Here is an 18,147-nt window from a genome sequence, read left to right on the forward strand (position 1 = left end):
TGTCCTCACTTTGAATAAAATATTGACTTTTTTGAGTTGACATGATTTGACTCTTAAAATTCTTGAGATTCAGCATGTTGGACTTTCACTTATCATTAAAATGAAGAGAAAGAGTATGAGGGGGATGGGAGAGGCCTTATCAAAATGAACATTGCAACTAGAGTCAAAATAGAGTTTTATAGTATTATAAGTGCTTAATCGATTGGATAGTATTTATAGCATTTTTAGAAAAAAAAATTCCTAAAATGCACCAAAAACTAATTGTTGTATGTTTGTTGGATTTTTTTAAATTATATAATAACTAAAATATCTTTACATACCTCAAACAATCGACTATTGGACCGTTAGGCTCAAATAGTCAATCCAAATAGTCCCAAACGATTGGTCAATTTTATTTTAAAAAAAATAAAAATTATTTATTTGAATCAATACCATCGGTTTCATTCAGTTCCCACAAATCATAAACTATAATCAAAACATCTAGGATAGATTTTGATTCTATTTAAAATTGATGAATCATATAATCGATTCACTTTTGATTCAAATGAAACTAAGATTACGAGAGTGTTTGGGGAAGAAAAATGATCTTAATGTGGATAATCTAAATTAATCGCTATATTTTCAATTTGGTTTTATGATGATTATGCTTACTTATTAGAGGTAATGTTACATTTCTACGACTTGAGTCCATCTGATCAAGTTACAAAAATATCATCTTTACTCATAGGTATTGTTGATGAGGTGTCATTTCTTTTTTATAAAGATAAGATTAATTGGATGAGATTTTAAATCACATCATCAAACCAATATTTATATGTATATATATATATATGTATGTATATGTATATGTATACATATGTATATGTATATATATGTATACATATACATTTGTATATACATATACATATACATATACATATATACACATATATGTATATATGTATATATACATATACATACACATCATGTTTTACATAAATTCAACTAAAAATTTTAATCTATATGACATGATTAAAATATAGTTTTAATCAATCTATAATAATTTCAACATCCATGCGCATAAACAATAAGTTTGAAAAGAAGTTTAACAAAATTCCAAAGAGGTAGTATCAAAATCAATCATAGATCGAATAATGTATTCACCACTTATTTTTGTGAAAGTTAAAAAAAAACATAAGCTTGAATTTGAAATAGAAAGTAGAATTCATCAATACTCTGTCCATTATAATTCATAATGATAATAGTCAAAATCAATCATCTTCATCACTTATCATTTTAGAAAAGAATCTAAATTTAAATTTAAAAATGAAATTTTTAATAAATCATCATATTGATAATAATTATTTTTTAAAAATATTTTTAGAATATAATTTAACAAAAAAAGCTATTTGAGCGGAATTTGAATTTGAGTTGGAGTTCAAATACTTAATAGTTACTCAAATTAATCAAAAAATTTTCAGAAATCCATACCAATCGAATATAATTAAATCGAATTAAATTTTGTAATGAGATATAAAATAAATATAGTTATAGCTTAATATCGAATTAGGGTTAAAACACATTAATAGTCTGACATTAACGAATATTTTGTATTATCAAACACAAAAAAAAAACATAAACTCGTATTAAATAAATAAATTTATATTGTCTGTTACAATAATAATGTATATAATTATAAACGAATAAATACACAAGAAATGAAAACACGTCGGTTTCGAGATAAGGGAACAGGAAAGCCCTTGATGTCTCCATACGTATATAATTTGTAGCTTTTAGTAGTTTTCTTTCTCTGCCGTCTCCCTTTTTGCCCTCTTCTCTCCCCTCTCGCCTCCGAACTCCGTCCTCGCCTCCTCTCGCTCGCCGTCGGAGCCGAGTGGGTGAAGGTTTTTTTCCCACCGCCCTTCTCTCTATCTCTCTCCCGAATTCCGGCTCCTTCTACTGCCGCACCGCGCGCCCGCGCCCCACAAGGTAGTCGATTTAGATCCGTGTATCGGCTCGGGCTTCCCGTGGATTCGTTCCTTTAGCCGGCCGATTGGCCCAGGGCGTGCCTATTAGGGCTGATTTATCGAATCGATGGGGTTCTTCACTCGTTTCCGATGTGGGTTTCCCTCGTTCGTTCCTGGGCCGGCGGCGCAGCTGGGGACGTCGGCTTGCGGTCGATTTTGGTTAGAATTTGGTTAGTGGAGGCTTACGATCGGGGAAGAACGAGAAAAAAGGAGAGATCGGATAGAGGTTTAGTGGTCTAATTGGATTCCGTGGGCGTGATTGGGGTTTTTTTAGGAGTCCTTTCTTACGGGCGTGGACTTTAGAAGAATAGGGGATTTTTTCACGGACCTTGTTTTATCGTTTAATTTTTTGAGCTGCGTGTTGGGTGATTTTGTGCTTAATGCTTCAGTTCTGTTTTGTATTTTCAACCTATTGTTTGTGGGTCACACGAAAACTTCGACTGCTTGTTTATATCCTTTTGTCTTGTTCTCTTGCATGTTCCTAACCTGTCTCTATTCTTTTGGCTCGCAGGGGAAGAAGAGGACGGTTTCATAATTTACATCAGAAATAATCTGATTGGTTTGGGCAATGGCCGGAACTATTACAGAGGATCATGGGATGAGCCTTAGGTATTCAGCCACAGAGGGAATGTTGAGCGAGCAGCGTTGCCTGTCGGGTGATTCAATTACAGAATGGCGGTCTCGTGAGCAGTTCGAGAACGGGGCACCTTCCACTTCACCCCCTTATTGGGATACTGACGATGATGATGATTGTGGTGTGCTATCTTCCCCTTTCAACTGGTTTATTTTTTTTTAAATTTGAAGTATTCTTTTTGCAATTATATCATTTTGTTTAGATTCTTTAAACTAATCAGTTTAGAAGTAAATGTACTTGTTGATGGACTTGTGTTGTCATTCACTAAAAAGTTATAGTGCATTGTAAATGCTGATTTGTATTGCTTTGGAGCTGAATTAAACTAGTCATTTGGAACTAAAAATACTGAATTGAATTAGTCACTTAGAATTGAATTTCCATCATTGCTTTTGTGATTTCAAAGGATGAACATGATTTATTTTTGTTGGTGTTGACGACACATTGTCAAATGAGAAGGAATAGCGAACTCTTCGTTTTCTGTTCCATTAACACCCTTTTGTGCCAACTGTAAATTTTACATACTTTTCTCCCGACCATGCATATCGGTCAATTGATCAGTACACATCGAATGTTTGGAAAAATGGTTGAAAATTTATTTGAAAACGAAAAAAAACTATTTTCTCGTACTTTCTTGGTATTTAAGTTTAAATGCAAAAAGAATCAATAGAAATTCTAGGCTATAAGGATCAAATATAGAAATTGTTATTTTTTTTATTCATGAAGAATTCTACCATATGATCCTTGGTCAAAGAAAGTTACTTCCATTGATCGAAGTGTCCCCTTACCTACAATGAAAAGAAAGAGTTGGAATATTAGATTAGGTATCGAAACTCCAAGATTTTGAGCAAAATAAAATATCATGATAAGATTAATATATACATGATTCTACCACAAAATTAAATGACGAGACTCCAAAACAGTAGATCGGGGTCCTCAATGTTTTGAAGTAGTATCTTAATATTGTATGTCTATCGGACCCAAACTTGGAACTGCTCTTATGATAGATTATACTTGTAAATTGTGTGCCTTTAACGCATCAACATGGTATTGATGATTACCTTATTATTATTAACTACACGTGTAGTAGGAGCCTCCTCAGGCATGTATGACAATGGTTTGTACGGCTATGGAGGTTGGAGCACATTGGAGTCTGAACGATTTGACTCCCAAAAGATTGATCATGTTCATACATCTGTTGGCTATGAGATCCTTCATAATAGATGAGCTCCTATTGATGTCAACACTACGGAGGGCTCCATCATATCTGTCAAAGTTGCCGAATGCCTTCGTTTTTTAATCCTTCTGAGTATAAATGAGAGGCACTGATCTTTGAACTCCTTGATATGAATCCTATGTAACATGCATAAAACATTGCTCCTTCATTCATGCCCATCAAGCTTGAGTAGGCAGAATAATTGATTGACCATCGTTGTTGCCACCGTCAGTTGATGCACTATTGTACCCATTGCCATTATCTCCTTGGACCTCACAAAGCCCTGAACTGCTAGGGAGATGATGTCTCGTTACTGAATTGAAACCGTTGTTCATCAGTCATATCCAAATTCAATCAGTGCGACTGTCGTCCCCTTCCCCTTTGCGCGTTGGCTGGACAACAATGATTGTGATATGCCACGCCATTCACTAGACTGAACTCTAGATGTGCGATTGCCGAGACAAGGTGCTCATCTTCCTATGTGCCATGTCGTTTCTCTTTTTAAAAAGTCTTGATGTTGAGATGGATGTAGGGGGCTTCGTGCCTCATTGAGCAAAGGATTACCTAGGTTCTCTGTTATGTGGATCCAATCCAACATTGGTTTAAAATCTTTATTTTATAATTAGAAGTCAGAAGGATCAATTTCTGGTTCCTCTGCTTGTTGACGTAGGAACAATGCACCCCAAACACATGTTGTAGTGCAAATAGACAAGCTTCTTTATTGGGCGGTTGCAGCCCTTTATGTGAATTAAGGCGAACATCCAGTTGTATTATTATCCTTTCATTATGCGTTATTCCGATGACATTCTTCTTCCAGTAAAGTTACCATGTTTCTTGTTAGTTCATCTTGTGATGCAACTTTTCGTTCAGGGCCAAAGCCGTCTGAGCTCTATGGAAAACATACATGGAAGATTGAGAATTTCTCAACAATAAACAAAAGAGAATTGCGAGGTGATGCATTTGAAATTGGTGGTTACAAGTGGTAAGAATTTAACTATCAATATTTATGTCTCTTCCAATTGATTATTTCATTTACTATAGGCATTTGCATTGTTTTGCTATATTCCTTTCTTACAATTGTTGGGAGTGTATTTAGAAAAGTTTTATTGTTATTGATGTATTGTCAACCCTTAGAATTCTTGTGCTGGAGTTTCCAGCCGAGTTTAGGAAAAGTAGAAATTTGTTAAAGGATACAAGAGCCAATCGAGCCAGCGAACAGAATTCCAAAATCAAATAGAGCAAAGTGAAAATAATTTATCCTAATTAAAATAAAAATCAATTACTGTTTTATAGTTATCATCAAAATTTTGTCATATATAGTTTCCATGGCCAATATAATGTTTTATATCACATATTACTGCACATCTTAGGTGCCTAGGAAGATCTGTTGAGTTTTTCTGATGACCTATGATTTGTGAAAGTAATTTAATTTTGGTTAGCCACCTTTTAATATGATATTTGAATGTTCTTTTTATCTTGGGATTCATATGCTTTTATTTTGAGAAAAATATTCCAAAAAGATGCTCTCTTCAAAATTAATTCTTTTATTATGTTTAGGTACATATAATATAAGTATACTATACATGTTTCGAGTAATCAGTTGGTACTGACCGAATACCTGGTCATATAGGTTGGTGCCAATCAGTATATGTTCTCTTATTATTTTTTCTAGTGATATTAGGCAGTGTCAGTTGGTCTACTGCCTGGTTTACAGGTACCGTATTGGTTCTCCCGTTTATGGAAACGGGTATTGGACTGACATTTAAATCCTTTATGTATTGTGTTAAATATGATGTTGTTTATATCTATGAATTATTGGAGAAATTTATTACTACCAGACCATATAAGCCTGTTCTGATGATTTTTTTGTAATATATTTTTTGGTGACATTGGGTGGCATGGTTTGGTCAACTCCGATCAGATTTTTACCTAAACCAGCATACGATTTTCAAATCCTTGACGTGTTGTATCAAATATGTTCATGTTTATATCTGTAAATATAGAGAAAGTTTATGTGCTCTGACACATTTTATCATCTCTTACTGTAACGGAGTGAAAAGATGCTTATGAGTGGCTTTATTTTATCAATCTGACATAGCGATATTGTTGCTTCTACACTTTGGAGAGTAGCAATTCAGACCCAAATTCCTTCCTTATTTTTCCTTCCAAAAGAATAGAGGAATCTATTACGATTTCAAACATCTACCGAAAGACCTGTGTAGGTCATCATACAAAATGTCAGCGAGACTTGGGTTAAAGTTTTCCTCCCACAAAAAGTTAGATCTGGTCTCTCTTGCTTTAGTGGCAGCTCAGTGTGCTGCACGATTACATTCCTTGAAGTAAAAAGACACAAAACTTTGAAGTGTATCGATTAGTCTGTGTGTGTCCGCAAGTATATGCCAAATTCTCCATGGTGGATTTTTTCCATGATCCAACACCTCTTGGATGGTAAGTGCGTCAGTTTCCAACTGGATCCTGAAATGTCCAAGTCGGATGGCAGCATGTAGGCCTTCCCAAATTGCTAATGCTTCACATTGAATTGGGGGATGGAAGGGTGATATGAGTGACCGGCCAGCAAGCAATGTCGTATAGTGATATCTTAAAAAGAAGCCTGGGCCAGAATCCTGCAAGAGACATGCCCCATCAGTATTAACCATTAAGCTTGGTCCAGCCTGGGGGAGGTGGCTGCCAATTCGGCCTGGGGAAGGGAAGCTACTTGATATGCTTAGTTGAACATCCTTTGGTTCTTTTCAAATTCTCCTAATGAGATGCCTAAATGAAGAAGATAATCAACCATATGTCTTTTCTATCAATAACATTAATCTTGCTGAAAAATTTCATAAATCTGCAAATTCTGTTTCTTTTAAACATAAGTGACACAATTTTTAGTATTCTGCTGTATGATTGTTTTGTTGGTCTGTACATTGTTCCTTGATAAATATTTCTAGGTGTTTTCAAAACATTTTTTTGTCAATTTGGCATGAAGAAATGTTTTATTATTGGTCTCCCTAGGAAAGTGTTGCACAAGGTTCAAGTCATGTCAACAGCCTTGTTCATTTGGCTGCCCCTTGTAGGCAAAAATGCTGCATAATGGTTATACTCATAGGAAGTTCACTTTTTTTTTCATAAGATGATGAAATTTCCATTTTGTGGTGGTACGGAAGGATATAGCCTGCAGTGAATTTAGATCTCATCCTTGGTAGCTGAAAACAGCTAAGATCCTCATCTAAGATGTTTCAATATGTTCAAAGGAGACCGGTAGATGTTGTGGCTAGATAAGATGAATCAATTAATACTAGTGGTATTGAGGAAAGGTAATGGGAGACCTAAGCAATCTTTACTAGAAACTTTAAAAAGAGATCTAATGCTAGACATGCCCTTGTACAAAGCTCAATGGTAGGAGAAGATCCATGTGGCTGACTAAAATTTGGAACGGCTTGTTGTTGTTGTTGTATCCTTGGCAGCTGAAATGACATGGCTATTATGACATCCACAATCTTGAATCACTACAATCTATTGAGTATTATTGACATGCTTGCTTATACAAGACATATCTGATAGAGTCTGTCTTCTAAGTAAATTTATCTGTAGTTATCAAGTTTTAATATTTGCTTAAAATTTTGCAGGTTCATTTTGGTCTACCCACAGGGTTGTGATGTCTGCAATCATCTTTCTTTGTTTCTTTCTGTTGCTAATCACGAGAAACTTCTGCCAGGTTTGCAGCCTGTTGTATTGCTATTCTCATTGGTTCATACAACTTATGTTGTAATTTTCAATGACAAACATCACAATGCTTTTATAAATTTATAAAATTGGCAGGTTGGAGTCATTTTGCACAGTTTACGATAGCTGTAGTTAACAAAGACCCAAAAAAATCAAAGTACTCTGGTCAGTCAAATAGCAGAGAATGTTAATTTAAAAATGCTCTCCTTAGCATCCACTAAGCTGTTTTAGGAGCTTATGCTGTTGAGGAAATTTGCAGATACATTACACAGGTTTTGGAAGAAGGAACATGATTGGGGTTGGAAAAAATTCATGGAGTTGTCAAAAGTTTATGATGGCTTTGTTGTCGCTGACACTCTTGTTATCAAAGCCCAAGTTCAAGTTATTAGGTACCTTTGTCCTATGTTAGTTTCATATAATGCTTCTAATAATAATTTCTAACTTGATTATTTTAGTTGACTGAATCTCATTGTTGAAATTAGGAATCTGCAATTGACATGGATAATGTGGACTATCTAAATTTCTGTGACACACAATTGTTGTGGTGGAAGTGGCTTTGAGTGATACTTGGCTATATAATATCGACCTTAGATTGCACATTTGTTTTATCTGTTGTACTTGTGAACTTAGTGATTTGGTTAACTGCCTTTTTAAATATGAATCTGCTCCACTCTTGCTAGTCCCATATGGGTATTTATATATTCTGTCTTATTTTCATAATTTTTTTTTATAATATTGTTACTCTGGCTTATTCAAACTCTTCATCTGGTCTTATGACCGAGCATGAAGTAAAAAGGTTCTTTCTGGTAATTAGTAAGGCCAAATTGGGCTTTTGGTTTCAAACTTATTGAAAGTGGGTGGAAAGTGGCAGGGTAGTGTATCGGAAAGTGATGTGGATGAGATTTAGGAAGAGCCAACCACATCTATGCAATTTCTAAATAGTTATCGTGACAGCAATTTAGCCAAGGAGTGTGATTTTGAGCATAGTGTGGAAGTGTTTGAGAGCAATGAAGCTTCATGGTCTGTTCTTATCAAAATTAAGGATGAATCTTCACGTTCATAGGAACAATGATTAAGTAGATGAGAATAAGGCTTTAGAACAATTTAACACTTTCACTCAAATAGTCTGTCAAACTTTAAAATTGCAGCTGATTGGATTTTAAAGTGGTCTAACTTCTAGAAAAAAGAGTCCTTTGAACATTGCTTTCAGATGATGCTTTTCCCCTGAGAAAATAAATAGAGAAAACAAATAATTAACACTTGGTGAGGAATTAAAATGATATGTTGATGATCGAAATACAAATCATGTATAAATGGTATTTAGTTGTATAAGTTCTAAGTAATTAGAAACAGTAAAGTTCTAACTGACTACTATGATATAATCATAGCATGAGTATTTCAAGGTGACAATAACAGTTTAATGAGGAAGAAGGAAACAACATATATGACTATCTAACTGGTGGACTTGGCTGTATACTTTGCTCAACTATATGCAGCTGCTTGAGTATCTGTGGCTGTATGTATTTCATATATAATTATGCCGCATGGTACAGCAGATTAGTTCTTGTTGCAGGCATCCACACAATTTGCACAGGATATGTGGCAACAAGGACTGCTTTTTAAAAAACACTAATAGTCATCTCCTTTGGTGCTTTATTTTTATGCTTCCATATTATTCCTTGAATCAAAGGCTCTATGTCTTTGTGAACCAATGTCTCTTTGGCTTGTCCATGCAATTAGAGTTTCTTTGAAAGGTCTGGTTTATCCTGTTTTGGCAGTCTTGCAGATCCTTTGGTCCTGATTTCAGTTGTTAGATGTGGTTTAATGATCATTTTTCCTGCAAAGTTGCTTGAGACATGTTTAGTAATGGTATACTTCTTGACATTACCATGCTGCTATTGAAATCCAAATAAACCAACTGAACTGAAGTACTGGTCGGTATGGACCTGTTGTAATTTTTGAGTATCTACCTGGAGACTCTAATGTCGTGTCACATAGGGCTGCCAGTTCTGGGAGAACAGCAGGCTCTCCATTTTTTGGTTCTCTGATCATCCTTCTGTTACACATTTTGTAGTTTCCTTTTAATTTAACCTCGTTTTCCTTCTGAAAAGAATTGGGTCGTGATGCATATTTTGGTCCATATGCCTTGAATTGTCATAGGACACTGTGTTTAGTATTTAATTAAGACGGGTACACAGGTCCCTTTTTACATCAGAGTTCAAAATCAAAAGCAGATTGAATGGCCAATCCCTTTTCAGATCTGGTTAGACTAGACCTATAGTGTCTGGCATGTTTTGCCAGCTAGTTTGCAACTCTATTCTATCCTCCAAAAACATGAGAAATTTTATATTTCCCATAATGGTTAAGTAGAAAGAAAAAAGATATAACTACAATCAAAATAGTCCAAGGTGGATTAGTTTTCACTGTTTAACAGGTGACACTGATTCTTCAAATCAATCTCAGTATGAGTCCTTTGGATGCCCTCCTCCAATTGCAGTCTTTAAAGTTTAAACCCTTTCTAACTGTAACTGCTTTGCAGTATAAAATAGACATGTTCTCCTCATACTTGCATCCACAGAACAAGCACTTAGCAGTAACATCTCTGATGATAAAGCCTGGCCTTCCCTCCACCTGGTTCCAACTTCCAACAACCTTCTCCATTTAGTTTGCACCAGCCAACAGATGGTTTAACCCAATAAGGTGACAGTTGCATATAACAACTTGTTGTTAGCTTTGCAACATAGTTTTGCTCTGTATATCTAATGGCAGTCATACTATCAAGTTCCTCGTTGAATTGTGACTTGAGTTTGAATAGGTCATATATTGCATCTTTTTCATTCATAGTTGATAAATTTATTTGAAAATACTCATAACCATAGATTTTCTTTGTCCTTGAAGTTTTGCAATCATGGTTATCAGTTATCACTACCAGTTCAATAAAGATGTTCAAAATTAGGTGAGTGGCACACTTTGTCACATTTGCCACATTGTTTTCCATTTAATTTTTAATAAACATCATGTGGTGTTTATAAGCATGTATATCTTTTTGATGAAAAGAGAGCCAAGAGGTTATTGAATTAAAAAGACAAAGGTTAGCGGCATAAATTTTTTTGTACCTGTATGTGGGGTCATGTTTTTATAGTTTGCTTGGTGCATTATGTTACATTTACATTGGTATATATTCTGGGAGTGTTGTATTTTGAGGATTAGCACCATTTGGATTTTTTTTTTAAATCTCTTGATAGGGATGCAAAACCAAGTATAAGACTCTTACATGATGTTCCATTTAGGTACTCTGGGTTATGACTAAGTAAATTAGACAGGAAACATTATCGTGCTAAAAATTTCTTCGTTCAATGTTTTTGACCTTGGATACAGAGATGTCCTAATGCTTGTGTCTGTTCTAATATGCACAAATATGGATAATTGGTCTTCATCTGGTTTCTGTTGAGAACAATACCAACTTTTCCATGTTAAATGTGACAATATGTTGTTTTAGTGATTTCATTTTTATTATTGTACATCCATCTGCTTGGGTTTCTTTTAACATCTTTTTGAATGGAAATTTGTATTATTCCTGCTTATAATATAATAAATTTACCTGTTCATTAGTACCCACTGTTGATATTTTCATATTCTTTCTTAACTTTTGCATTTGCTACTTCAGGGAGAAAGCAGATCGACCTTTCCGTTGTCTTGATTGCCAATACAGAAGGGAACTGGTTCGAGTGTATTTGTCAAATGTAGAGCAAATTTGCCGTCATTTTCTGGAAGAAAGAATAGGCAAGCTTAGCAAATTTGTTGAAGATAAAGTCAGGTGGCCCAGGTTGGAACTTTACTGGATTTTTGTTTTGATATGAGGCAACGATTACCTTTTAATTTTATCATAATTTTGCTACATGTGGTTCTACTACCTGCAAATTCCTTTTTTAGTGGGTGCAAACTTGTGATGAATATTGTCTGGGTTTTGTAGTTTTCGTGCTTTTTGGTCAGAAACCGATCCAAATGCGAGGCAGCACATGTCAAGAGACAAAACAGATGCTATATTGAAAGTTGCTGTCAAGCATTTTTTCATAGAGAAAGAAGTTACATCAACTTTAATTATGGATTCTCTATACAGTGGGCTGAAAGCTCTTGAATTCCAGAGCAAGAACATGAATGGAAGAGATAAATCAGTAGACTTAGAGGAATTACCAGCTCCTATGGTACATGTTGATAAAGATTTGTTTGTGTTGGCTGATGATGTAATCGTTTTGATCGAAAGAGTCGTATCAGATTCATTGTCTCATCAGCCTTTGCCTTCAAAAGATGACAAGTGTTTGCAGAACCGTATAAAGGTAGGTAAAAAGAAACTATTTAATGTGCAATTCTAGGTGAATTCATTGTTCTCCTTGAAATGCTTGATTTTTTTATGTTAGTGGCGGTGCCAAAGAAGTTTTTCTATGTAATACCATGTGATATATCTAGGTTCATGCGTTCAGATTCCCCTTTTAGTATATATATGTACTTTTGGCTTAGAGAAGTTTCTCGACTTATCTGACATGTTTATCTCCTATCTTATATTCCAGACTATTGTGTAAGGTGTTTGGGTTTGATTCTCACAATCTGACCACATGAACTGCATGACCTCTGTATTCTTCCCAATGGTGGCAATACAAAATAGACGTATCTTAATTTGGAAGGCTTTCAATTGATTTATGAGATTCTAATATTTAGTTTCAGTATCATAGAGATTTTTAAGTTATATGGATTGAAAGATCTCAAGGGATTTTTTGGCACTTAAGTTAAGCCAATATAGCATTTAGATTAGGCCCTCAATAGTTGTGATCACCAAATGAGAGGAGAAATGAGTGTCTGGTTTTGTTCAGAACACCTTCTAACTAGGTAACTAGGGCTTCTCTCCTTCGAGGCATATAAGTTCCAATACTTGATATCTTGTGCTGTTGCAAATAGTATTAAAGGGAACCATTGACATTGACTTGGCAATCTAATTCAGGTTGCAGTCATCAGCAGTAGAATTTAGGATCTGGTGCTCGTATTCAATTGATCTGCAGATATCTCTGGTCTGCCAAACCACTCGTTTCTTTATTAATGAAATATAGTTGTATTTGACAGTTTTGACCCGACAGTCAAATAAGAACTTTGCTATATAATGCTTCCAATTTCCCCTTTTTCTTGTGATACATATAATCAGTAGCTTCACATTCATGTTACCCTGTTCCTTTTCTCACTTCTGGCTTTTTCTTCTTTTTCATCCTTTCTAGGTTGAAAATTTTTGCTGTTTGGTTTCCATTGCAACTAGATCTAATTTAACAAAATTAACATCATTGTCTCTAATCATCATTGTTGGAAGTTGAAATTTGGTGCTTGTAGTCAGTTGATCTGCCAAAACACGTGGCTTTGTTAATGGACTCCAGAAGGTTGTGTCTTGCAACTGTGACCTTGTAGATGAATTATTGCTTTTCCATATAATATGTACCATATTTTTTTCCTTTTCATTTTGTTTGGTATATACTCAATAGCTGCACGTTTGAGTCACTTCTGTTCCTAATCATGATTCTTGATGTTTCTTTTTATGACCTACCTGTTTGAAATCTTTTGCTATTCAGTGTTTGATTGTAACTATCTTCTTATATATGATGCAATTAACAACATTATCCATCTTATTTTTAGTTCCTTTAGTTTATGCTTTACAAAAACAAAGAAACCTATTTGATTCACAATATCAGACTAATGTGTACACCCATTCAATTTACATGGTTGTGCATTTTGTCATACATTAGATTTTGGCTTTCTCTTTTCACAGTATCTTGCTTTAGGATATGTTTCACAAAATATTAATTTCTCTTGTTCATGAAGACCCATCTTTCAGATCTCTATTGCTGAATATATTTCAATCATCTTGCATATGTAGGATGGAAGTTCTGGAGATGAATTTAACAAGGCTTCTATTGAGCGAGATGAAAGGCGACTTATGGAGCTGGGTCGCAGGACTATTGAAATTTTTGTCCTGGTTCACATATTCAGGTATCACTTATCTTCGGCATTATTGACTAACATTTTTTAAGAAAGTTTCAAAGCAACCTTAACTTTGGTACACTAAAGATTCTTTATGCAATTACACATTGGCTGCATATGGCATTGACATTCCTAGCCGGTTTCAGATCAATTTAATCAAATGGCTATGGCAAGTCGGTCAACTGGAGTTTAAGCATGTAACTGCAAGCGATCCTAATACTTCTCTAACTTAAGTCATGAATTTCAAATTTTATGGCCTATATTCTTGTTCAGGATTTACAGTTTGGTGTTGTTTGATGATGTCCATAGTTTGTGCTTTCCATCTATGCAGATTGTCTGTGGACTAATCCTACAGTATCCTTGTTGTCCTTTTAAGTATCTTTGTTCCTCGCATGTTGTTGTCAGCAGTAGGATCGAAGTTTCCTACCAGGAGGCTGTTGCTTTAAAGAGGCAGGAGGAGCTTATTCGGGAGGAAGAAGCAGCTGGCCAAGCTGAAAATGAGCTTAAGTCTAAGCGTGGTGTTACTGAAAAGGAAAAGCGTGCAAAGAAAAAACAGGTTTACTATTGAATATTAATTCATCAAAGTTTAACACAATTGATCTTGTACAAATTAACTTTTCATCTATCTTGGATTGGGTGACTACTCTTGGGTTTCCCACCTGGGGTTATGGGGTATCTCATTGGGGTCTGTTGCTAAGTTCTATATTTGGCATCCAGGTCACGTGCTTTGAGTTTGATGTATGTTTTAACATCTTTCATTGATTGTTTGTTTTATAAGGTATCATCTAGGATACAGTACGAGGTATCATTTAGGTTTTTCTATCTTGGTTCAGATGAATTTCGTAGCTGATTGTCTTAACTTCAGGTTATGCTTATTCTTTTGCAACTGGACCGCAATCTGATTTTACTTTACATGTGATGTGTTTTCACATTTGGTAGGTGGAGTAAGCTTAATTATATTAACATGAAACTAACTGCATCTCCAGTCCACTTCTGTAATTGTTGTGTTTAGCTTTATTTGTTGTGTTGCAATTGCTTCCTTAAAAATTCTTATAGACATTGGTTCTTTTTTTTTTATGTTCGTGCTGTTAATTTTTGCAGTGGAATGGACATATAATAGTTTGTTGCTTTTTTTTTAAACTGATGTTTACCTTTTTTTAGTTATCTGTAACAAATTAAATTAGATGAGGTTGTAGTGCACTTAATTTTGTTGTTTTGCTTATTCTTCTTTCAGGCTAAACAGAAGCGTAATAGTCGCAAAGGTAAAGAGAGAGGAAAGGATGAGAGGTGTAATCAAGTACCGGAAAGACTTCAACAGGAAACTCCATCGGAAGAAAGGATTTCAGATAGCTTCCTCCAACAGGAAATTCCATCAGTAGAAAGGATTTCAGATAGCTTCCCTTCTGAGCGGGTAGAATTGGTTACTGAAAAGATTGGTACCCTGGAAGATGCATCTGACGTGTCTGACACTGGAGATGATGTCATTGAGGTTCTGCAACCGGGATCAAATGACAGAGATTCCAGTCCTAGTAATTGGGATATAGATACATCAGAAACTCATCTGGCCGCTGAAGCTAGTGTCAGTGATGTACAAAATGGGCAAAGTGAAAAGAGGAGCCAATCTGCAATGGACGACAGCTCCTCAACATGCTCAACTGATTCAGTCCCCTCTGTTACCATGAGTGGACCATACAAAGGAATCACTTTACAAAGCAACAACAATATCCAGTCTCGCAACAGGTAATTTGCATATGATGCATATGAGCATATTTTGTAGTGACTAACTCCTGGAGTTTTTAATGAGTAATGAGCCGTATCTTCAGAGGAAAAGGTCGGAATGAGGAAACACATGAACGGATGGGTTTAACTAATGGTGGGCATATTCCACGATCTGAAACAACTCTTGTTGATGGCCATTCACATGATGTCACTGGCAGCAAGGTCTCACGACCTGAATCAGAGGCCAGTGTATTCTCCCTAAAGGGTGAGATGCAGCGGCTTGAGAAAAATCTAGCTGAAAAGGTGAAGTTTATTCTTATATTGAAGTTTTACCTTTATTTAGTGGGTTTTATGATCATAACAAACTTAAATATGTTTCATAGGTTAGATGCTGCTTCCTGGATAGTTTTAGATTGTGATATGCTATGCTACGTCTTCTTGATCTAGTTTGCTAAATAATTCCTAGAGGCATGCACAAAATATGTGTCTTGGAGCTTTATTATGGATAGATTGGTTCTTCTGGAATCTGGTATATTGTGGTATACTTGCTAATATTTCTATTATGACCTATAATTTCTTTTTCAAAAGATAGGCCATAAATGTTCTATGGTTGTCCTACTATGCATGCAGTAGTTTTCTTGTCTGTTTTATTGCTTCCATGACTATAGTCTGCATCTGTGCTTGTTATTTACATTTATTTATGGGTGTCAAGTTTCTCATTTGTTTTTTAAGATGGATCATTTTTTTTTTAACTCCTATTGCTTGGTGCGGCTTTAAGTTTAACTAGTATTCTTTATTGTGTCATTCTGAATTTGCATGAGAACATCTGGGTCATTGTCTCTTCATGAGTTGGTTTTCTCTCGTTGCCTTTTTGACGAGTCTTCTTGAAGCTATTCAACTGGGGTAATATTTTTCATTCGAGCAATTGCCATATACATTTTTATCGGTTCTCTCAGCTGACCATTCTTCATCTTGGTTGGTGGTTTTGTTTGCCCTTTTTTATTAGGATTTACATGATGAGGATGTTTGTTATCTGCACAATTCTCTTATTTAGAGTTTACATTCGGTCATATAACTCTGTACCATACTTGAAGTGTATGCCTCTGTATGAACTTGTGGAACATTGGGCATTTTTGGAGTAGAATCATGTTAACTGGATTTGACTGGAATCAAGTTAATTTAAGCTATATCTTATTGTCTCAGGAGGAAGTTGCTTCTCTTCAAAAGAAACTAACTCCCAATGATCAGGTTGATTCAGAGAAACATTCTTCTTCACCTAGCCTTGGTAAAAAGATATCCAACATTCCACAGCAGCCTAAGCAGTTGTCTGTGATAACCACCTCCGTGGCTGTTTCCACCACTGCCACCATCTCAGTGGAGCCAACATCTTCTAAAGAGCAACCATCAAGCAGCACTGCACAAACTGATAAGGTTCCAGCTATTGCATCAAGATCACCCCCAATTGTGTCCAGTATTCAGTCTGAAGCTCCGAAGCAAAACACACAAGCAAAGATTAATGGTCCACACCAATTCAATGCAACATCAAGGCCTTATAGTGCTCCTCTCATCCCAGCACCAAGGCCTACTGTGCCCATTCCTTCCACAGTTCAAGCAGTACCTCTACTTTCACGCTCTGTGAGTGCAGCTGGTCGATTAGGCAATGATCCTTCTCCAACTGCCCCAAGTTTCGTTCCACAGTCATATAGAAATGCCATAATTGGTAAAAGCACAAGTGCAAGGGGATCTTGTTTAAATGATGATACTACATCCTGCAGCCAAAGTGTTGCTTATTCGCATTCTCCATCAATGTTTTTATCATCTACATCTATGCTTCCACCTCAGACTCCTACAAGGATGGAGCATCCATCACTTCGGCATGGATTGACCTTTGGTTGCCTTAAGCCTGAAGTAGTCCACAGCCAGCACCTTGGGAGAGATGACAGCTACCATGAATCCAGCAGCAGCAGCAGTCAGAGTTTTGGCTCAAGTCTCGGGGATAGCATGGGGAAGCTCAATGTTTATGGAAAATCACTTGCACAGAAATATCCAGCTGAGAGTGCCTCCAGGGTTACCCCATATCATGTCCAAGGGACGACGGTAGGGGATGAGTTCCCCCACCTTGACATCATCAATGATTTGCTAGATGATGAACAGAACGTTGGAAGGACAGCAAGAAGTCCCCAGTATGCCTTCAGTCGGCAGTTCTCCTTTCCGGGTAATTTGTCTTCCGCCGACACCGGGTCACTAGGTAGCTCTGGCCAGTTTGAACAACTGGATCAGTACTATGATGAGGGCTTCCATAGGGGCTACGGTGCATCCAATAACCCTCCCGAAGGGCTGAGGGATGGACGAATGCAGCAGATGGATCTTTTGGCCTATGCTAATCGACAGTTTGATGGACTGATGCGGAACCAGCAGCCTTATGGAATTACTGATCTATCGATGCTCGGCCTGAGGGATGCAGATGTGAATGGATACTCTTACCAGCTTCAAGACTATTTTGCAAGAGGCGGGAACGGATACTTGTACCGTCCTTGAGGTAGGTAACCTGAGAGCACATATGATCATGTGGTCTTAGTAATGGTTATAATTTGAGGTAATTTATTCTTCTGAGCTTTGTTGTGCTGTAATCCTCACCTTTATCTTTTTTTGTTCATCTCCTTAAAGAATATTTGGTAGAGGAAGATTCTGCATTTCCTCTTTTGTAGTAGTGCATCTGCTTTTGTACCTCTCACGAGTCTTTTCTCTCACACCCTTAGAGAAGACAAAACCTGAACTAATCTGCTTGGGTAGAATGCTGGGTTTTGGGCATGCAAGTTAATGTGGTTAGATTT

At 36.1% G+C, this 18,147-nt stretch overlaps 1 protein-coding gene across 3 annotated transcripts; it reads left to right on the top strand.

Annotated features, from left to right (window-relative positions):
- Positions 1-1,765: 1,765 nt before the first annotated feature.
- Positions 1,766-18,040, top strand: LOC103983807 (TNF receptor-associated factor homolog 1a). 3 transcript variants are annotated; one of them, XM_065181508.1, is made up of 13 exons: positions 1,766-1,883; positions 2,518-2,761; positions 4,724-4,835; positions 7,480-7,568; positions 7,673-7,741; positions 7,836-7,965; positions 11,244-11,402; positions 11,550-11,913; positions 13,491-13,603; positions 14,000-14,150; positions 14,829-15,334; positions 15,418-15,616; positions 16,517-18,040. In XM_065181508.1, the coding sequence occupies exons 2-13, from the start codon at positions 2,575-2,577 to the stop codon at positions 17,849-17,851; spliced, it is 3,414 nt and encodes a 1,137-aa protein (XP_065037580.1). In that variant the 5' UTR covers positions 1,766-1,883; positions 2,518-2,574; the 3' UTR covers positions 17,852-18,040. The 3 variants fall into 3 exon arrangements, with proteins under 3 accessions (XP_065037580.1, XP_065037579.1, XP_065037581.1); XM_065181507.1 differs by having other exon boundaries at positions 1,777-1,968; XM_065181509.1 differs by having other exon boundaries at positions 1,778-1,968; positions 14,003-14,150.
- Positions 18,041-18,147: the final 107 nt, after the last annotated feature.

The sequence above is a fragment of the Musa acuminata genome, chromosome BXJ1-5, assembly GCF_036884655.1.
Source record: "Musa acuminata AAA Group cultivar baxijiao chromosome BXJ1-5, Cavendish_Baxijiao_AAA, whole genome shotgun sequence".
Taxonomy (NCBI): Eukaryota; Viridiplantae; Streptophyta; class Magnoliopsida; order Zingiberales; family Musaceae; genus Musa; species Musa acuminata.